This window comes from Zonotrichia leucophrys, chromosome 2 (genome assembly GCF_028769735.1).
Source record: "Zonotrichia leucophrys gambelii isolate GWCS_2022_RI chromosome 2, RI_Zleu_2.0, whole genome shotgun sequence".
Lineage (NCBI taxonomy): Eukaryota > Metazoa > Chordata > Aves > Passeriformes > Passerellidae > Zonotrichia > Zonotrichia leucophrys.
In genome coordinates this window covers 53,750,053-53,772,672 of record NC_088171.1, presented here as the reverse complement: position 1 = coordinate 53,772,672, position 22,620 = coordinate 53,750,053, and the positions used below count along the sequence as shown (strand labels likewise).

The 22,620-nt window shown below is 40.4% G+C and overlaps 1 protein-coding gene across 7 annotated transcripts in view; it reads right to left on the bottom strand.

Annotated features, from left to right (window-relative positions):
* GLI3 (GLI family zinc finger 3) overlaps positions 1-22,620 on the bottom strand; it is a 206,547-nt gene that overhangs the window by 134,950 nt on the left and 48,977 nt on the right. For 5 of the 7 annotated variants that reach the window (XM_064705024.1, XM_064705029.1, XM_064705027.1 and 2 more), the window contains one exon: positions 4,505-4,747. In XM_064705024.1, coding sequence (XP_064561094.1) covers positions 4,505-4,747 — 243 coding nt within the window. Of the gene's footprint in view, positions 1-4,504; positions 4,748-8,801; positions 8,895-11,742; positions 11,964-22,620 lie in introns of those variants that run through there. The other 2 variants (XM_064705030.1, XM_064705031.1) reach the window with 2 other exon arrangements.

Sequence of the window (22,620 nt, the reverse complement as noted above, 5' to 3'; positions counted from 1 at the left end):
GCTATCCAGAAGTACCTCAGTTGTCTCTCTTGAGTCCCAAATTATGGCAGGTAGATGACAAAGGAGGCCACCACCTACCCCTGTACAGGCCCTTTCCATGAGTCCATCTCCTGGTGGTGACCTGGATTGCTCTCACTGTCACATGTGCCACACATAGCTGGCCACTGTGGTTCAAGAGTCACTGCCATGAAAAGTCATTGCTTTCCAGTTACTGCAGTTTAAAACAGTGTCTCCAGTTTCCAGATTGCATTTTTAGAAACAGAATTCCCCTTTTTTTTCTGCACTCCCTTTTCCTTTCCAATGGGGATATGAAGGAAGGGGAATTGTTGTCAACAGAAATTAAAGCTAGTAAATGAACAAGTGCACCTAGTGAACCAGCATTGTATTTTCCTTGCTGGGGTCTTTCGTTCATGTTGCAAATTGATTTTGAGGTGACACTAACACCGGGTAATCTAACTCGGGCAGTTATGCAAGGCCCAGGCCTTACAAAGCTAAGCCCAAGAACAGTCAGTGGGAACTGAGGGCAATCAATACCTTTGGAGGGCTAATCCTGTGAAATGTGCAATAAGCAGTTCCCACTTCCCCAGACAGATACAGAAGCTTCAACACCAGCAAAATAAATCCTTGGTAAGAAGAGGTGAAAAAAAGGAAAGGAAAAGGAAAAAAAAAAAAAAAGTAAGTTCCTGCTTTCAGCTAGTGTAACCTCACTGAGATGAAGTGATTTACCACAAAGAGAATTCTGCAAGGGCCATACATTCCTGTACATATAAATATTTGGATCAGAGCCAAATGATCTGTCACTGCTTTTTGCTTAAGATAATTCTTCAGGTTTTGCTAATTAGGTACTAACAATTCTTTCAGACGAACTGTGTAACCCAGGGAAGAATATCAGCAGTATGTTTTAAATCAAAGTGTTTACATCAGGAATGATTCATTTTTTCCATGAGGAATGACTTCTGTGACAGGCTGTCTTAGCAGTGCCATAAATCTACATGAAAATTAAAACTGTGGAAGCAAATAACAAAGGCAAGTTGCTATCCCCATCTTCCTTGCCTCAGCCCCAACTCTAGAGATGGAATGTACATTAACAAGGGGCTCCAATTACCACTGGAATTAGTGTTTGAGAAGCTCAGGGTTTTAAATCCTTTTAAGAAACACTGTGATTAAGGTCAGTAACTCTGCTCTCCTCAACAAAGGAGCTAACTCCAGCTCTTCTGTCATCTGTCCTGAAGCCTTTTTAAAGGAAAAAAAAAGTTTTTAGAAGTTAAACAAACAAAAACAGCATCTCCCTCTTCCTTTTTGAGCTGTGTTTAAATAGTGGTTAAGAAATCCATAACAAAAAAGACAGAAAAGAAAAATTTCTGGGTTAGGCCTGTGTTTTCCCTTTTATCTGTTGGAGAATAGAAGGCTGTGAGCTGAGCATGGGACTTCATTCACAGTCTCAGTTGCTAAATGGTTGAGGGGCTCTCTGGCGGTGCAGAAGGGCTGCCAGCTCCATAGCATGTTTCATCCCAGCTGTTTGAAAAGCTGGTTCACTTGAAACACAACCATTATCCCCACCCACACTCTGCAGGAGAGCAAACTCCCCCTCAATGAGGGATTTCTTCCACATTTATGGGAACTATTACTACCAACATTTACAACATCAGTCATTTTAATTAGAAAAAAATTAAAACAAAAAAATCCTGCAATACACAAACAGACACACACGTGTTTACATGTAAAAATGCAAAGCACTCAAGTTGTTTCTAATAACTGCAGCTCATGGAAGGAACATGCATTCTACACACAACTGACTTAAACACCCTTTTCTTTTTTTGTCATAAAAACATACAGATGTCTTTCTTCAAAAAATTGTTTTCCCTTTTCCTGTGTTACAGGAAGCCTGCCCACACTTTTAAATACAAAGTGGGTATAAATAGAAGCACGAATTAGGCATCTTGAGAGGTCTATATTTTCCAACCACAGAGAAACTAAGAAATTGCTGTAAGTGTTTATACATCTGACTATGTTGAATTAAAACATTTTCTATACATATACCCAGCAAAACTAGCAAGAAATTAAGAGAGGAAAACAATAGTCTCTTTGGTTCTTTACCTGTTGCTACAGTGTACATTATTCAGCCTTCTTCATATGGACCACTAAATGTGTCAGTCTTAATGCAGTCACCACTCTGATGAAAGCATATCTTACATATATAAATGATACAGCCACTATGAAAATTTCAGTAAGATTGTCTGCTTTCCTATAAATCTAACTAGACATTTGTCTTTTTAGTTGTCTCTCTGTATCATAGCTATTAAAGGTAAATAAAAGCATGATGGCTCTTTTTATGACATTAATAGCTTGAGGGACTTTATAAATCAAGGAATACAAATGTACTACTCATTACAGGAGAGGGAAGCAGGTCTGTCCATCTGATGCTTTCTGACTTAGATTTCTGTTTTAAGATCTTGTTGCTCATTTAAAATTAACTCATCTCCTGTTTCTCTGCTGTTGTATGGTGGGGAACTTCTGGTGCTCTCTCAACTTCTGACATCAACGTTTTGCTAGCAGTCCACACAGCCTAACTAGCTAGCATTAATAGTCACAATACAGACACAGTAGCTTCATTAAATCTTGACAACCCTTGTCAAAAGGTGAATTTGGGAAAATAAACCAAAATAAACTCATTGCAAACCACTCAGACACATCCTGACTGACCAGATCTTTTTCTTCTGTCAGAACCTTCAGTAATTTCAGTAACACTTTGAACAAGATTTAATGGCTGAGCTGGCAGCTGGTCAGATTGTCAAAATGGCAATCTTTCCCACTAAATGCAGCATATGGTTTGTTGTTTTTGAGGGTTGTTTTTGTCACACATTTCATTCTTCCCCAGCTGTACTGCCTACAAACAGAGAAGGTATTTTGCTTCCCCAATAATACTTGCTTGTTTTCTTGGCTTTCTTTTAAGCTAGATTTGGGCATTTGCTAACCAGAAGCTAGGAATGGTGCCTCCAACCCCCGGGGTAATACTTGTATGCCCTGCTGCTCACAAGCTGGCCGCTTGCACTGCACATTCATGCCTCTCTGGCAGGAGTCTGCCACTGGTGTGCTGCAGCAACTGTGTGCTCCTCAACAGAGAGATGAGTAACTCCCCCAGAGGGTTTGAGCAGGTCTGTACGAGAGCAGGAGAGGAAGTTGCACAAAAATCAACTGACTAGACTGAAAAAGAGCTCGAAAGCTTAACTGCAAACTTTTTTCCTAAATACTGACCTAAACTATACAGACAACAAGTGTTCGTTTTCTCATAATACCTCCATCCTTATTAACAATCAGGCTCTTTTTTTTTTTTTTTAAAGGAGGTTGGTGAGACTTAAGGTTGTGCAAGACATACTTTGATCTGCACCCTGATGAGTGAACATTCCCCTTTGCTGCTAGCCCAACTAATGAAGGGATAAAATTAGCTTTTATCCCTGGCACTTTCTTTAGCAAAAAAACATGCACTAATCAGCTGTCCTCACTAATCAGTCGTCTGGCTAATGACCTTTTGCCTTAAAACACTAAAATTTCTGAATGATGTTAAAAAAAAAGGAAAACCAATGCAGACTGCTCCCTCTTTGTGGGTCTTAAGCCTATCATCTGGAATTGGAGACTGAAAGGTTAAATGGCAAATCTGTATCCTGACTGGGTGATAAATCTATAATCAAAAGGCACAAGCCTTGACACCTCAAGATGTACTTCATTACGACACAACTAAATGATCTTTTTTCTCTTTTTTTGGTAAACTAGAAACAGATGAAAAAAAAAAATTGCTTAACTCCTTCATACTTTGCGCCTGTGGAGAAATCCACTCCACATCTGTGTTCAAGTGTCAGTTAATTTCTTACTTTTTTATTAATGCCTGAGTGAGAATTCAGAAGTTGAAACCATTTGCCTTTTTTCCTCCCCCTTAAAACTTCAGGGAACTATAGCTGGGAAAGAAAATTGCAAAAACACTCCATCAAGCCTGCATTCTCAAACACACTTGTGAATGTCTAAAAAAAACCCTCCAAAACAAAACAAAGAGTCCCAAAGCACAAAACTAAGCCTTCCAATTCCCCAAATTCTCAGTATACAGGACACAGTCCTTCTTCCTCTCAATAACATACTTTAACATTGTTTTAAAAGAGGGATTTTTAAGGCCTGTTTCATTTTCCTTCTCTGCTAGCTATAATGAGGCCCGTTTTTCTTCATGTTTTAAGGAGGTGGAGCAGAACACAACCCCGGATGGCTGAGGAGGATTAGCAACAGATGAGATGTCCTGTGGAAGTCACTTTGCAGAGGCCTGCAGTAATTTCTACCTGCAGTGCAACTGCACCCTGGTTTTTAACTTCAGGAAAAAAAAGGAGATTGCATTTACCACAAACACCACTCCCTCCAGATAAAGCAGTTCTCCCCAGGGACAAGTAAAGTGACAAAATCACATTAAATTTGACAACCTTCCAACTTTGCATCCCCAAATAAGGCAGCGATCAATACTCACGGTAATGAGGGTCCATGTAGCCATTTCGGGGGTCCATGGTAAAGAGCGTCCCGCGGTACGGTACGGAAGGTTCAGGAAGGTGCGATATAGATCCATGGATCTCCTTCTTGATTAATGAGGCCCTTTCCTCACTCGACGTGGAAGGCTCTTCACTGATCTTGCCGAGGCCTTGCCCACCCTGCGGCTGCATTGTGATCGCGTTCCTTCTCTCTCTGTGATAGGTCTGCCCAGGACTTTCATCCTCTGCAAAAAAACGAGGGAGAAGAAAGAGAGAAGGGAAGAAAAAAGAGAGACACACACTTTTAGCCCATTTATAGCAAATACAATAAAGAAAAGTTCTCCCCCCGCTGCCCTCCTCCTCCTCCCGGTGTAAGTTTGTGACAGGAGGTGCCTGTGTGGCTGTGAGGGATGGCCTGGGGACGCTTGCCCATTCAGAGCCGGCAGCAGCCGAGCAGTAGATCACCGTCACCCATGCACTGATGCTCCTCCAGCGGGGCTATCAATTGTGCAGGAACAGACAGAGCCTTGCTGTTTCCCTGCCTCTGGGACAAGGAGACTGGGAGCTCCCTGATGGGGAGTCAAGAAATGATTTGTCACACAGAGGAGAAGATGAACCCCATCAGCCGGGCCTAAATCACGCCCAGCCACCCACCACAGCTCTGCAGCCCAGCTCCAGGTCCCTGCGGTTTGCCTGTGTGAGGGGCTGAAATCTTGCAGGGAGGTTGGCAGTGATCAGAACCAAGGTGGGCAGCAATAAAATGGGTACGACTGCTCAAGATACAGGACCAGCAGCATCAGGCAGGCACAAGCAAGGCCACCTGCTCTGACAGTGTCACCATGTGCAGGATGGCGGCATATACTCCCCCTACCTCTTTTTCCAATATCCACAAAAACAAAGCCACAAACTCTTAATGAACAAGGGGGAAGAAAAAGCTGGGGATAAAATAATCATAACTAAGAGCATCAAACCCAAGCCCTAGTTTGGAGAAAGCCTCTAGGCCTTGTAATGGGAGAAGAGCCTCCTGACCGTGGCTCTACCAGTCTTCCTTGCAGACAGCTCCAGGACTAGGTGCTAAAACAAACCACTGCTCCCACAAGAATTTTAACCCCTAGGGACTACATATACCCTTCAAAAAGCAGACAAAATGGTTCTGTTCTTCAAAATCAAGATGCGTGCTCCTAGCTACATTTCACACATGCCATGTGGCAGAGGGGCTTTGCTAGGTACATAAGTCCCTAATGTAAATGCTCTCCTTCAGTTGCATTATTGGTTTAAAATACAGATGTTTCTCTAAACAAGCATGACTGCTTGCTGCCTGTAATCCTTGGCCAATACCAATGCTTCAGGTACAGCCTTATTCCATCAACCACACTGCACGTGCAAGCGTACACCAATACATCTTGAAGAAATACTGATAAAGATTCTTCATTTCAAAGTTGCTCTGCAGTTCTAGAAGTCCACAAGGAATCTCAAATTATTAAATGCTGGGCACAAAAATGGTAACTAGAAAAGGAAATGAAAACACCCTTAGGAAATAAAACTCAAGTGCTCTTACTCTACAATCCACATGCAAGGAAGAATGATTGACACCAGCGCCAAGACTGCACTTCTGTTGTCAGAGATTTGAGGTCAGGGCTAAGTTTTCACTTGTACCTTTCCCTGGTGTACTTGTTCACACAGCAAAAGCAGCAGCCAGCAACTCACCGGGTGACTACACTCAGCAAGGCTGACCAGCGTGACTCAACCTATGTGCCTTTACACGAATTAGATTAGAAACAAGCTCTGGACATACAGATACCTGGCCATTAAACATGTAAATTAGCCACACCATTGCTTTGAATGAAATGCTAACCAATTTTTTCTCTGCCTCCTCTCCCCCCAAGTAGCAACAACACAAAAACTCAGCAGCATAGCCTATTGAGCACTTAATTATTTTTCTATCTCCAAGCATTACAGCAACCAGGATTGCTGACTTATCAGCATCTTCCAGGGACAGAATTCTTTTTGCAGCCAGTAATTCTACATACAGAGCTTTTCCAGGGTTGGGTCTGAGAAGAAAGAGTTAATGGAAATAGACAACAACATTACAGAGTTTAAACCCTTTGCCCTTTCCTACTTTTTATTAATATGCACAGGCATTGGTCCCTGCTCTGGATTAGCAGGGTTTAAGGTTTCAACTTTTTACACTGAAGCTGGTTTTCGTTAGAGAACTGCAAATCAGGGACTAAAACTTTAAAACTTATATGAGGTTTTTAGAAACCCGCTTGTATAACAAAACAAAAAAAAAAAAGTCAGCCCAAAGATATATTTTCCATCAGGTTTCTCTTTAGCCAGAGTCTTTTATGTTAAATTTCAACCTAGAGTGAACTTTCACTGATGAGACGTAAACTCCTATAAAAACAGGGTATTACACTTCATTTGAAATTCTGACAGACTCTTAAGTAGAGCAAGCTAACCAGTGCTACAACAGTTCAGAAAGCAGAAAGAAAGCTAGAGTGATTTGCGGGGCTGTATAATCACTCAGATGATCAGATAGGATTTCAGTTCTTTTACTCTTCCATATAAAGATAATATTTGTTAAAACTGCCATCCTGGGATACAACAAGAAGCTGACATTTATGTGCGGGCTCCACTTTTATACTTTTCTTCTCAAAACACGCACACATCATGAATCAAGGTACTAGTGACTGTTATGGAAAAGGCTGATTTTTCTAATTGCTGAATTAAATTCAAAACCTACTTTCAGTAATTTAGAAACAAAAGGGAAAATATGGTTTGTTTTAATAAGGTTTTCCCTTTTTTGGTTACTTGAGAAAAAAAGAAAACAAAACTATTTTTCCTTCTGTATCAACGATCTCTCTCCCATTATAAAGTTATTGCCATGTGCCATTACAAGTCAAAAGTTTCTGGATATTTTCTGCCACACAAAAATTGCTCCACAAGTATTTAAGTAAACACGATGGCATTTTTGCAATAATAATAAGGTTTATTCATCAGCCAAGCAGCTCGCTAAGCACTGACTTCACACCACTGGGATGCTGGTGATGGGGGCAGATGAGAAATTTGACAGCACCCACGCTCCAGGACGCTAAGAGCCCTAAGAGCTGAGCAGTTTGCAGGAGCTCCCCGGCGCCGAGCGGGAAACTCCTCTTGCAGTGAAGCTGCCGGCTCTCACGGCAGGCGAGCCACTCCAGCGTGCCAAAAGGGGAAAGCTGTCTAATCTTGTTCTGGTTCAACTGAAGCGTTCAATAAAGTTTCAAGAGTAAGTGCGGGCAAGGCGCGCCAGGCCAAATTATTGACAGAAACACACTGTCCACCATGGCAACAAGTGGGATTCTAAAGCAAAAATGTAAGCAAACAGCCCACTTCTCCAGCAGCATCTGCCAAAGGGGTTTTACAGCCAAATAAGTGAGAACTGTTCTGTAACTGCTCTGCTCACGTTTGAGAAGTGACCAGCTTTAGGGTCAAAAGATGCATCTGATTTATTAAAATGCTGCAGAGAGACAAATGCCAAAGTAAACAATGAAGCTGGTGGCAGCCCACCAACTCCAGTACAATTCCTCCCACCTTTTGCCAGTGTAAGAGTGAAGGGTTAAATAAGAAAAGAAAAAAGCGATCATGCCCAAGAGCAATCTGCATAAGCTTCTCTTTCTTCACATACAGCCTTTCTCTGACTTAACAAGCCAATAGCCAGAGACACATGTTAGAAGTGCCCAGTCTTGAATGATCACTTTAATCCAGGATTCTCACATCCACTGAGAAATGCCTGATTTAGTCCTGCCATTTTGATCAGAAGCCAATTTTATTAGAAGTGCTGAGCACCTCACTTAATGGAGCACCTCTCACTCAATCAAAAAGCTTTCTCAAAAAACTCACACTGGACAGCATGCCTGAGTAAACACGCTTTTAATTGCACAGCTAATTTACTCAGAAAGTTTTAAAAAAATCAGCACAAGCCAAAACCTAAGGCAAAAATCCTTTAAACTTTCTTTACCTGTTGAACTTTTTTGCCTATTTTTACCATAGACCAAGACAAAGTAGAAGCTATTTTACTTTAAAGCACCTAAAGCCAGCAACTGAAAAAAAAGTTGAAATCTATTGATAGAGCACACTAAAAGTCAATCCCAACACACTTCAGAAACACCCCTGATTAAACAAGACAACACCAGCCCAGTTAAATCTCTTAATATATTGTTTCATCACCATATTTCTGCTTGTAACTTCCAGAGAGCACTGCTATCTCATGAGAGATCTGACAGCACTTCAGCAGAGTAAGAGAAAAAACAAGGTACTTACAACTCAGTCCAAGAGACCCTGCCTGATGTTCCCTCTAAGCTCTTCTCTTCTCTTGACCAAAATTCTCTGGCTACCAGGACATGGGCATTCCTCCCTCTTTTTCTCCCTCTCCCTTCTCCCCCCCCCACCACCCCCCCGCCCCCATCTCCCTCCCTCTCTCTCAAAGGCAGTGCTTCTCCCATTAGAGGAATTAAAAGTGGTTGGTGCCATGCTAAATTTAACAAGCTCATTAGTATTCTTCCTGTGTGCTTCCTAGTGAACTCTCCCTATTCAAGCAGCTCTCTCTAGCTGAGGGGTCAGGCGGCTAATCATTAAATCAAACTAATGTCACCCTATCACAATCAGCCTAAGAGAAGGACGGTTTATTATTTCAGTTTATGCTAAATAAACGGTTTTACAAATGGTCTCCAAGCAAGGTCAACAGCAGCTTCAATTACAAGACAAACTTAACAAGAGTTGCTATAAACCAAGTGCTCCATATTGACCTAAGCACAAGCTCGGCTCTGCATATTGCCACTAGCAGGATTGTACAGGAATGCATATTGTAAAATAAAGGAAAGGGTAATCTTTTCTTTGCCAGAATTTGTGACTGCACAGAGACTGCTCATTCACCTCTCCCCAACCAGATTGCTGCTCAGCTCAATTCACCCCACACAAAGGCTGAAGACCAGACCTCAATGGACCGAGTGAAACATGTTCAAAACTAGGCTCTCTATTGTGACTGAATTTCTTAACATCTTTTCAAAAAGCGGAGAATGCCTTGAGGCTAAAGGAAGAAACAGGCTAATGGTGAATTGGGAATACTGAGCAAATTTCAGAGCCCTTTCCTCCTAGCTTTTGAGGTTGAAAGCAAGCTCTTTCCTTTCAAGTTTCAAAGTCCTTTTTCCTCCCGCAGTGTCACAGAAGGATTTGAAAAGAAGGTAATTGTGCTCACAGTCCCCCTGATCAGAGCTTACGTCCTATTTCTGGTATTTCAGAATACTTCTTGCAATAATGGTGCATATAGCTCAATCCCTTAACCGTCCTGCACTCTGCAATTGCTCATTAAATGAACAATTGCTGGTATAAAATGCCTTTTATGTTCAAGGTCTGGATATAAGATAAGCATTCTAGTACTCTAAATTTGGTTTACTAAGGAAACTCTCCATCATTAAATTACAAAACTGAAATCAGAATATCAGTCTTTCCCAGAAAAGCAGCATTTTAGATGCTGTGAGCCAGAAGGAAGGGGGAAGGTGGAATGCAAAAAAGATTGACTATTTAGATTCTTAACAGAACAGATACCTAAGTAAGAAAGCCATTTCCTTCTCATTTAAGGAAGGCTAAGTTTTTGACACCTGATGTTTTCTTCCTTGAACTGACGCAATAGAGCAATTGCCAGGCTCATTAGGACACCCGTACCTGCATCTTCTTGCACACACACACTTTTCACTTCTCTCTGACCACCTTAAGAGCAACATCGGAAGAAATAGATCTGTAGGATTGTGCCTGCCTTTAAAAACAGCATGTGTTGTAAGCAAAATTTTGTTTTGGGTGAGTACAGTAGCTTAAATTGGACACCCTTGGTCCCAAGTTTGTTATTTTCCTGCATGTGGAGCAACTGCACAAGAAGCACTCTGGAAACACTAACACAGATATGAAGGATGATGCTCATAATTGGTTTTAAAAATAGACTCCATTTACACAGGAGGCTACAAAATCTGCTAGATAACAATACTGTACTCACTTCATTTGCAATGCTTAAGCATACCTTATACAAAACTTTGGTGCTTATAAATAATGTACATTATCTGAGCTTACCACTGAAAATTTATAGTTTTCTATTCCTACTTACAATGCATTTTTAGCTTAGTTATTTTTTCTTTTTCCTGTGTATAGTAATTTCCAAGAACTGATTTGTGATCTTTGGAATATGTTCTTTTGTAATTTTGTTTGTTTGTTTTGAAAAACATGTTATATTCTTTTGTTGTCAACTTTAGCTTTCACTAGAAGAAAAAGGATTTATCAGTGAAGGAGAGAGGGGACCCAATCCCTACAATACCTACCTAATACTCCACTCACACTCCCTTGTTTTCCTCAAATGACACATACATTCATTTTTGCTGCATCTGCTGCACAGCTTGGTTCAGTTCCTTTTTTGACAGTACAGAGGACAGAACACAGTGCATCAATACAGTGCCTATGACTTTAGAAACAGAGCCTGATCCTGCATTCCTGAGTCAATGGCAGAGCTCCCACTGACCTGGGCAAGACAAAACTGGGCCTGTATGGAGTTCACACCACTCCAACACTAAACCAGCAATGCACTGTTATCAGGAGAACATCACTCACAGCCTTTTCCAAATGTGTGAGTAACTCTTCCCCAAGACCGATGGGGAACCTGAGAATGGCACGAAGCAGCTTAAAAAACTCAGGTAAACTTTTCCAGACCCCTAAATCAGAGAGAGCCTTCTAAGTAGCAATGTCTTTATCTCAATTTATCTCAATTCAGATGAATTTACAGTGCTCGTTACCTCCCCAGTCACTCCCAACTAAAAACAACCAGCTGAAGCTAAACAAACATATAGGAAATTATGTAAAATAAAGCCACCTTTAAAATTTCATACAAGCAAAGACCTACTATATTTATTTTACTGAGAGTCTGCATCTACAAATCCCTCCATGAGATTGATAGGGAAATGCTAAAAATCTCATATAAACTGAAAAAATCCTACTGAGGAAACACAAGAGGCAGATGTAGACACAGATACCTACACACAAAGGCAGAGTGCTGTGGAAACTTCCTTGTCAGTCCCAAGGACTCAGCCTCAGAGGACGGACAAAGAGGGCAGGAGGCAGAGCTGGGCTGCCTTAAACATGATCCACATGATCTTGCTGATCATGCAGGACATGTGGAAAAAAAAAAGGAGTAACATTTGGGCATGTGCCTGAAGTTACTGACCTGCCACTTGAGCCATCCCAGTCTCTTCTTCGGAACAAGCTACTGAAGTTGCTTGCTGGGAGCCAGATTCCAGCCAGATTCCGGCAGTATCCTGTTGGCCAAGTTCCCCTCCAGCTGCCCAGCTGAACCACCAATTAGCCCAGACTTGGAGCTTCCCCTCCTGCTGCCCAGCCACAGCCCAGACCTGCAGGGCTCAGAGTCTCTGGGAAGCTAATGGAGGGACTAATTCTCAGCAACTTGCAAGGTCAGCCTCCGAAGAAGTGAGAGCCTCACTTCTGAACAAGCCCTCTCCCAGCCCGTTTCCACGCGGGCTTTAAAATAACAAAAACAAACAATTTAAATCAAAACAGCTGAAAACCATTTTCTCCCTTCCCAAGTTCAGGGCTACATGTTTCTCCCATGGCAGACAGTGGATTACTGTGGTGATACTTAACACCGCTGGCAAGCGCAGCCCCCAGCACTCTGGTTTAGGTGTGAGTGACGACATTGACTGTGGCAGGAGAAACACTAAACCCTACACCTAGGTACCAAGCAGGTGGCAAGATTTTAAATTTACCTTCATGGGGCCTGCAAGGCCCAAATTTTGCTTGCTTTACTCACACTGAAATTCATGGGATTCAGTGAAACTACTTGTGCAAGTAGAGCAAGAGGGATTCAAGTCCAGCATCAGAAATGCTCCAACCACTGGGCACGAATAGTCTGTCTGGAAAATGCACTGAAGATGTTGGTTGGCATGTGGAAATGCTGTATCAGTATCTTGATGAGAAAGGAGCTCTTAGTAGTACCAGGGCTTTGTAGCTCCAGTGAACAAGAAAAAATAGAAAGGCGTAATGCAGAAGTAGAAGACATTTGGAGGTAGAATTAATTGGCAAAATTAACATGTAGCCTGTAATTTCTCCTTTTAAATTTGCAGAACTAGAAGGCAGTCAAAAGCACTTTCCTTTCTTGGTATAATAAATTTTATGTTTTGATTTTGCTACTTGAGGACTGGGAAACTCAAATGAGAAAAAAATATTTCTTTGAAGAACAAACTTACTTTTTCATTTCCCCTCCCAAAAAACTGTTCTACCTTACAAAATTTTGCAAAGATTGAAAATTACCTTGCGACAACCTCAGCAAACTAGAATATTTGCTCAAGGTCTGCTGATCAGGGCTAAAACTCAAGCTTTGCACTTTCAGAATATCTCCAGGATCGTTGCCCTTCTCCAACATCTGGACTGTTCAAAGAGCCAAGAGAGTCAAACATAACTAAAAGACAACAACAGTCATCAGGATCTGACCTTTGGCAACTATTTCTCAGAAAGAAAAAGCTCCTCAGCCTATTGTAAAACTCTCAAAAGGATCCTGATTTAAAAACATTATGAAGTTCCTTCCATTAGCCAGTTATTAGACTGTTAGTCATTGCTTACTTTGAGCAGGCTAATTAGTTACATCAAAGGCACTACAATAAATTCCCAGGAGGGTTTTGGTGGGGGGATATATTTCTCAACCATCTAATAGCACATTTATGCCTATCTGTGGATAACTGCCTCATTTCACTCAGACACTGGGGGACATATTCTGTGCTGTCACTTTTTACCAAGCCAGCAGCAAGACCAGGCCTTAAAGCTGTTTGAAGCCTGATATAAATGTGATTACCCATGCTTAAAAGCCACAAAAGAGTGAAAGAGGAGTTATAAACCCTTTGGTGCACCATCCTTTTGCACCGTCTACACCACAGACACCTTAGCCTTGAGAGAATAAAAAAATACAATTACTCATAGTGTTGCATACAAACAGAATTTTATTTCTTCCCTTTTTCCTTGGATGGGTTCAAACTCCTAAATGGAATCATTAGCAAATCACCAAGTAGTTTGCAACAATCCAGGCAACCCTTCAGTTTAGATGGCAGATATCACCTATTTAGTTGCGAAACTTACTTATTGCTGCATCTTTTTGCACAGCTGCAGTAAGACTTTTGTTTCCATTATATCCCTTTACTTCTGGTCTCTGAAAAATACCAGTTGTTTAAAAATGTGTTATGGGTTACTCTGCCCTGATTCACAGTGGCTGCAATCTCTGGACAATGATTTCAACAAAGTTTTCTAAGGGTAAAATTTTAATGCCATATATATTTCTTGGTGCAGATGTGTACGTACTTCTACATAAAAAAGTGTAGTCACAGGCTACACAAATCACACCCACAAATTCAGCTCCACCTTACATTCCATAAAATCCAAGCAATTGCAGATGATACGTGATTGCAAAAAAGTGTCCACACAGGCAGTCTGGACACCTGAATGTAGAAATGAGACTTTTCACAGTCCTCATCAGCAGTCTGAATAATTCAGAAGAATACTGCAAAGCATCATAAGATTTGCAGCAAAGGATGTTTTCAAACAAAGCAAAACTCTCAAGCCCTGTACCTCAAGCAATCTGATGCTTTGAACATTAGTGCACTAGTTTAGAACAACAGAGCTACTAATCCACAGATATTGCAAAATATTCCTTTTATAAATGCTGCTTCTCTACCAGGAATATATTCTGAATGGCCCAAACCTGGCTTGTTTACCTCTAAAGCTAAAGCTCAGGAGCTTTCTTCTCTGCCTGGAGACACTGTTTAACAAAGAAAACAACTCTGCTTAAGTCTTAAGAAGATCTTAATCATCCCAAAGACCAATCTGTTTTTTCTCGCCTCTGCTCATTTTCTGCTCAGTTTTCTCCACTAAAGAGGATATGCAAACTCTGGCAGGGGTGCATGCTGCCATACTTTCATCACTCCTGCCTTCACATTCCAGTCATCAAAAATACTGCTAACAGCCATAGCAAGCAGCCTGGGTCCCAGAATGGGTGCATGCCAGTAGGCAAGGAGGGATGGAAACTGGAGAGCCTGGAAGGAAAGGACAGAGCAAGTTCTTCATACCATGATTTCCCTCACCTAGGGGATGGAATCTTCTCAAAAGCTTTGGATCTTTGGATGCGTGGAGTTGGAGAATTAAGACAACTTAAGAATTAAGACAACCAGTCACTGGCTTACTTGTCAGTGCCTCTCTCCTCCCTTCGTCACTTCCACTGCACACTTCTGGCCAGGCTTTCCACCCTCTGGCAGGGTCTGCCAGCCTTGTGTGCTACATTTGAGAAAAGGCAAGAAAGCTGAGACACACCAGCTTTTTCCAGCTTCTCCACACAACCCCACAGGGGAAGGAACTGAATGCCAACCAGACCACTATATGGATGAAAACAAGTTGATGATTAATGTTTTCTGCTGAGTTTCAGGGATGAGCAAAACTTTTTTTTGAGACTTCGCTTTTTTTTATTACTTATGCATTTGTCTTTTTAACCTTAATGCTGGATAACAGATTTTAAAAGACAGTGGAATATTGGCCTCAAGCTTTTACTGATTAACTGCATATATGTACTTAGGTGCTTATAACTGCCTTAAGCAATATTGTATATTTCCATTTATCAAAATGCAAATGGGCACCTGAGATCATAACAACAGCCAACTTAGAAAAACAATCCTATGTTCACAAAAAAATGGCAGAACAATTTAAAACAGCACTCTCCTCCTACTACAGTAGCCATGTGAGCTTGAAAAGGGCATTCTCAAATTGTTATACAGGTTTTGCTGCCTTCATCTATCCACAATCTGGCAGGAGGAGATTTCAATGTTTCCTTATTATTTTTTTCATTTGTATTCTTGGCTACCTACATTCTCAGGCATCATCCATTTCAAAGAAAAATAAACTATGGTTCATCTCCCAAAAACATAAAATAAGCATGATTTCTATGAAAGGAAGGCTGGGGAAGAGAAAGGGAATCACCTGGAAAGTTCATTTGGCTATATACAAATCAAAAGAAAAAAAAAATCCCGATGCAATACCCAGCAGTACAATCAATTCTGTAACTTCTGTGTGCCGCAGAGGAATGCTAAACTGTAGCCAGCACAACTTGGTATTCTTCACTCACCAAATGCATAAAATACTGATAACTGATTTCATAAGAGAAAAAATATTTTTATACAGCAAGTAACCCAGTGTGATTGAAGGATTCAAGGTGCATTTGATTTATATACAGAAACATCTACTTAGATTTGAAGGCAAAATGTGTTGAAGAGTCAGACCAAAGCTGCCCTACAAATCACCCTGCATATTAAATGTTCCAATTCTGAAAAAACAGAGTGTGCCTCCCATTTCTATTACGTCAAATGCTCATCCACAACTTGCACAACTTGTCCACAAATACATACTGTTGACTAATAACTATTTATCGTGTCCCTCTGAAGGCACATGAAAAAAAAACAAAACCAAAACATAAAACCAGAACAAAACTAATAAATCAACCTTTAAGGTGCTGTTGCCCTGAATTCAGGCAGCCTACCCCATCCAGACCCCTGCTATTCTTCAACAGCAGAGAAATCTCATCCAAAACACTCTGCTTCACCCTCTTCATTACAACTACCTTAACTGCTGAGTCATGGCTTTTAATAAACATCCTGAATTACTGAACAAGTGGACCTGATTTACCAGCATAAAATAGTCACGTAAATAGTCAAAGAAAGATATTTCTCCAAGTAGTAGCCATGTTCTTTCTTCCCCAGTGCAGGACACACTGGCACCAATAAGAATTCATTTTTTTCCTCTATAAACCATAGCCTTTTGGAACCACAATACAGATACCTCCCACATCATACTGTCAAATTCATCAAATGAAGAATAATACTTTTATGCTAATCTCATAGTTCATACCAGTTTTACCATAAGACTTGTAAGGACATACCTTACAAGTTTTACCTTGTAGTCTTTTACCATAAGACTACAAGGACAACTTGTAGTCTAGATACCTCCAGGTACTTCTACAGCTATTCATGACTATGTTGTCAACTGTGCCACAATCATTTGTTGTATTAACACATCCTCCTTGCAGAGGATATGAGATTTAACACATTTATCCTATAAAATTCAATTAGCCATTTCAGATGCACCAGAGTTGTAACATCAAAACCAGCTAGCTTTAAAGAAGAAATTCCCATTAGAAATCACAGTATTTACATGGCAAAAAGACTGACAGTCCACAGCCTTCTCACAGCAGAATACATATTGGGCTTGCTTGTTGCAACTCCTTTCTAAAGACTAGAAAAAAATCTTTTCCAGAGCAGTAAGGTTACCACTGTCAGCTGCACTGAACTACATACTTCCCTCTCTTTTGGGTCTTATCTTCAAAAATCACGGAAACAAAGATGTAAACTTGGACATTAAAGAGTGTTAACATCAAAGTATATGCACTACTTTTGATATTAACCAAAGCCTTGAACCAGCAATCTAACTGGCACAAATCAGGGGTGTCTGTAATTTCAGAAACAGCTGAACTGAGCTCTGTGCCGTGGCCTGCATTTGCTCACTGACTTTTCAAAGCACACTATCCCTGTATGTTTTTACAACTACCTGCCAATCAAGAAAGCAGCAGGAATCCAAATTCACTTCTTGGCATTTTCACCATTTATCTGTCCACATTTCTTAACATGTGAAGTTTTCTATTTCTTTCTTCTCCTTTAAAACATTTTAAACCTTTAAAAACTTTTAACATCTCCATCCAGAGCAATTTCTGTGCATTGGATCAAATTATGGCCTCTATAAGATCCCTGCTCTTTGTTTTACATAAAAATTACTGTATATAACAATTCAGCTGACAAAAAAAGAATATAAAAGCACATAAAGAGATTAGATAAAAAGATATCAATAATAGATTAATATCTGTATATTATTTCACTTGTATTCCCTCATCTTTCCCTCCCATTCAATCTATCACTCTTATGGTCTGCATATCCCAACAGAGCTTCAAATTCTCTCATCAAAGAAGTAAAAAAAAGATGTTTATGATCTCCAAACCTTTGCTATTTCCCACAAAAATCTGGGTTTTCATCAGCAGTCACACACTCCCCCTTGTTGAAGACATTCCAATGCCATCTTCATCACTTGTATTCAAATAAATCTGCACCAGAACTTACAGGCAGGACCTTACAAAAGGGCAGTGAAGATACTCAGCTAAGCAGGTGTCCTACAGAAAAGGCAGTGCAAAAAAAAAATGCAGGTACACAGCTGGACAACACTTTGAATTTTAACTTTCCCTTGAGCTTTAACTCACCAATTTAGTCCATACTTAAGTCTACACAAGACTCAGAACTTGTTAACTCATAATATGTCATAAAACTTTAGCCAGGGCAACACATCATGGCTTGAGCTATAGCATACACATCTCTGGTTACAAGTATAAACTTCAGGATGAATGGAAAGGAGACAGGAAAGAAAAAGCTCAAGTTTAGATTCCTAGCATTTTTTTGGTATCCTATTGATGTTTTATGTTAACAGGACAAAGCCCAGGATACCAGGATGCATGCTGTGATGCCACAAAATACAGTACATAACTTTACTCAGAGGGATGGCTCTCCTCCCATAATACAACACTCTTTTGCCTCATTTCTGAAGGAAACAGGGCTGAATAATATCAAGCGAAGGCAGAAAGCAGTTTGGTATCTATTCTACATATCTTTGAAACTCATTGATTGGATTAAGCCATTTTTGTCCGAGGCAAAACTTTTGGTACCAGATTTCTACCAAGAAAAAGGCAGCAGCTAGGTAAAGAGATGCTGTATTACCAACCTTCTCACATCGGGGTTGCAGAGTAATTTCTCTACATCGTACAGAAAGTATTAAGGAACAAGGTGTAATAAGCATCCCACCAGAAAAAAAACCTGATCAGAGCCAGCATCCTAACTGGACACTAGAGAATCAAGACAGAAAGCCATGCCCTGGAGGCAATTCCCAGGAAGGTCCATTACTACTCCAAGCAGCTTTGCATTTTGAGCAGAGCTGCTGATTAGGGATGTGATCTGGAGCAAGTTTCCAGGACAAATCTTACAAAAAATCAGCACCAGGGTGCAACAGAATCACATGGGGGTCTGTGGGCTTCAGCAGCACGGGATGATTCAAACATCCACAGTGCTTGCAAGTTACTAAGTATTCTCTTGAGGACTAAGCATTTGTCTTCCACAATCCCTCTCAACCACTGAGGAATAGAATGTACAGGAATACTTTCATTTACCCAGAAGCTTTATCAACCACTCATGAAATTATATGCAGGCATGAAGATGGAGACCGAGAGTCTGTTTTGCCAGACTGACCATACATTTCATCACAAACTTGAAAACTATGCATGAACAGCTTTGATGAAGAACAGCAAATAAAAGTGTGGCCCAAGAGTGATCATTGACATCTTCATAGACCAGGAGCATGGCTGAAGAAATACCAGACTTGTATATCAGAAGCTAGGTTCACTGACAAAAGGGCTTTCTTCTCAACTTCTCAACAAGACCTCGCTTCACTTCAGTGGAAGCAGGAAAAAAGGGAGGAGTGGGCCCAAAGGAAGCTGGGAACAAATTGCACCTTAAACCAATAAAATACTCATGGTCCATCAAGTTGTCTCATTACTGAGAAGTCAGTAATTAAAATTTTAATGGCATGCAAGCAGGCTTCTAAATCATTAGGCAACAGAACACAGTGTCAACAATATCACTGAACAGAGAGAAAAATCAACCACCACTGCTTAATCACTTAGGACTCTATCCTGCAGCTATTCAGCTGAGGAGCACAGAAGTCCCTTATACCACTGCAACTACCTGCTCTGTAGCAGTAGGTCATTAATTTATCCTCCATCATATCAAATGGTAATGTTTTACCTGCAAGGACTTGAGAGTAGGTATGCATTTTTGCCACTAGTATAAAACAAAACTATCATGCACTGTTTATGAAGCATTACATATCTATGCACACACAGAACTGTTGGAACATGAATAACACAATAAGAAAAATGATCGTTTGAAAGTAACAGGAAGCCCACAAGAGAAAGGCATGACAAAGTAATGGTTGCCTGTGCAGCATCACATGTGTAACTACTGCTTCAAGACACCAAAGTAACGCACCGTTTTTCTCTGCAAGACCCCAGCTTCATCCAGCACCACCTGCAGGGTGGACAGTGTGTGTTTCATAAACAGTGTGTCACTACCTGGTTCTCATCTTGGAGTTCAACATATGGCCCCTCTGCTCCATGTACTGGCTTCACTGAAGCCCAGCTCTGCAGAGAGATTATTACTTTCCTCCTGGACTTTCTCTGGCACTCATTACAGTATCCAAGTGCTTCATTAGTATATGAAAATGGTTTTTACAATAGTTCTCACAACATGAAGAGATGATCTTGTCCACTACCAACAGAGACTACCTACTTAAGTGTCTCTGGCTGTACATGCATAATCTAGAGAGCCTGAGAACCCATTTTCAGAGAATCCATTTACAGAGTATTTAGCATCAAATCTACTTTACACAGTTTGTATTTTCAAGCAAATCTATAACTGGCATTTCTTAGCATGCCCATATGCTTGCCTTTCTGAAAACCAGATGCAAGTAACATATCAACAAACAAAAAGAAAAACCTTCTATATTGGTGATGTTGACTTGCTCCAAGTAGTAAGAGGTCTAGGTTTGATGTAATTAATGGCACTGCAAAAATTCCTATATTTTTGCACTTATACGGTTAAAGTGCATAAAAAGGTGGGAGTTGTGACTGAAGAATTCCTCATTTCTGGGGCCATTTATAAAAAGCCGCTCTCCTAGCAGGCATTTTATTATCTAAATATGAGTTCAGTCTGCAAAATCTCTTTCAATGGTAGCAGAGAGATATTTTATCTTCTTCATTATGTATTTTAATGAAATACAGAAATTTTTATCACCAAGACCTCCACCTCAGTGTCAATGAAGCAAAAGTTGGCCAAAGGGGTGGCAGACTAATATAAAAGAAGAAAGTGGGGGAAAGAGAGAGAAGTATTACAGCTGCGTATCAGTTTCTTCAGGTCACCACACAAGGAAGGGATGAATGCATGTGGTCATTTCATTAAAGACTGCACTATAATGGACAGGCACAGAGAATTCTATGTTGGCATTCCTGATTTTGTCATATAAATAATATTTCTTTATTAAATGACTCACATATAGCTTCATAGTATTAAAAAAGCAACAAAGGAAAAAGCAAACTGGGAAGACAAATATGGCAGGCATAAGAAATGGGTGATTTAATTCAACCATTGACCCTTAAAAAGCCAACAAAACACCTTGTAATCTCAGTAAATTATCATTTCCCAAGACATTTGGAGCAGAAGATGACAGCATATCAAGGGTTCACAGACAGTTGCTGATAAGAGGAAATTTTGCATGTTGAACCCCATCCCAGGCTTCAAAGAGGAAATTTTTTTTAGTGAGAACAAACTTGCTGCTTTTTCCACTAATATGCATATTTTCTGTTCCATTTTTCCCCTTGTAACTTTGAAAATGTTTCATCATCCCAACCTATCTCCTCCTCCCAGACCTATTTGCTATTCTAACACTCACTCCACAGTCCTCTCATTTCAGACCCATCTTCTTTAACCAGTATCTGTTAGCCATGAAATCTAAGCTCTTTGTCCTATTCCTTGTGGGAAGAATCTCTTTGCTCAGTTGTTCCCATCTTCTCTCTCAATATGTCTTTTTCTTAATCTTCAGTCATGCATGCCAGTCATTGTGCTCCATTTCTGATGATTCCCTGTCTCTCTCTCTAGGTTCTCTGTCCAATCTCAGCACACTGAGCTTGGGCTCCTTTCGTCACCTTCTTTTTATGAGATCTTTTCTCTCTTACCCCTTTTCTCCCTTCTGACAGGGTTCCCACTCTCCAACTAAGCAGAAATCTTCCCAGTCATTGTCAGCATCAAACCCTGGACTAGCTAAGGAAAACTGGTGGAGGCATCCTTCATAAGGTATTCAGAACAGTGAACCCTATAAGATTTTCTTCAGTTTCCTCTCAGTATTCCCTTTACATTGTTAGGATTGCCTTTTCTTTGACGCAGCTGGCTCATAATAGTGATAGACCAGAAGCACTAAGGTCCGCTTGCATGCTTTGCAGGAAGAAGAAAGATAATACCTGAGGAAAAACTATCTCTGCAACTCTCACAGCTGCAGTCAAATGTGTGGAAGATGAGAAATGACATTTCATACAATGAGATTCATTAAGTAGGAACTATCTTTCCTAACTCTAATGTACTCTTGTTGTCCAGGCTCTTTCTATTGTTGGCCGAGAAATGATGCCTCCAGACTGGGACTCAGCCTATCTCAAAATGGAAGGACTCATCCTTTGAATGTACATGACTGACCACAGATCACCCAGTTAGACATTTACCTTTCAGATAGATAAGGGTAGATAGATTGAACTACTATCCAGCTTTTAGAAATATGGGAAATGCAAACTGTTTTTCCACAGTTTTATATAGAAGGTACTATTTTGCCATTCAGTAGTAATAATATCTGCCTTCAATCTTCAATTTACTTCTGCAACTGTTTGATCTGATTTAATCTTTAAGTAACATAAGTAGCCAAACTGAAGCTAATAAATGTCATTCTCTATTTCATTACAACAACCAAATACTGCAGAGGAGCTTGAAGAGCAGTGAATAATTCTCACTTTCAGGTGATTAATCTAATCTTTACTGGAGAAATTTAAGTCCCAGTGATACATGCATCTTAGGACAGACCTGATCACCTTCTCTCACTGCTTGGATAAGGAAGCCAGGCCAAAAAGCACCAAAACTGAACATCAGCACTGAAACAGCAACCAAACAATATGACTCATCTTGATTGGTTGTTTTAATCAAATATACAGTCTACCATTTTGTAGTGAAGGTAAGATAACACAGCCAAATCAATACAGCCATGTTCTACCAAAGCCTAGAGCAGAACACCAAACATTTGCAGCTTTATAATCTGTAAAACGACAATAGGTGTTTTATGAGATAGGTAGATGGACCCATTCCATACTCAGTTC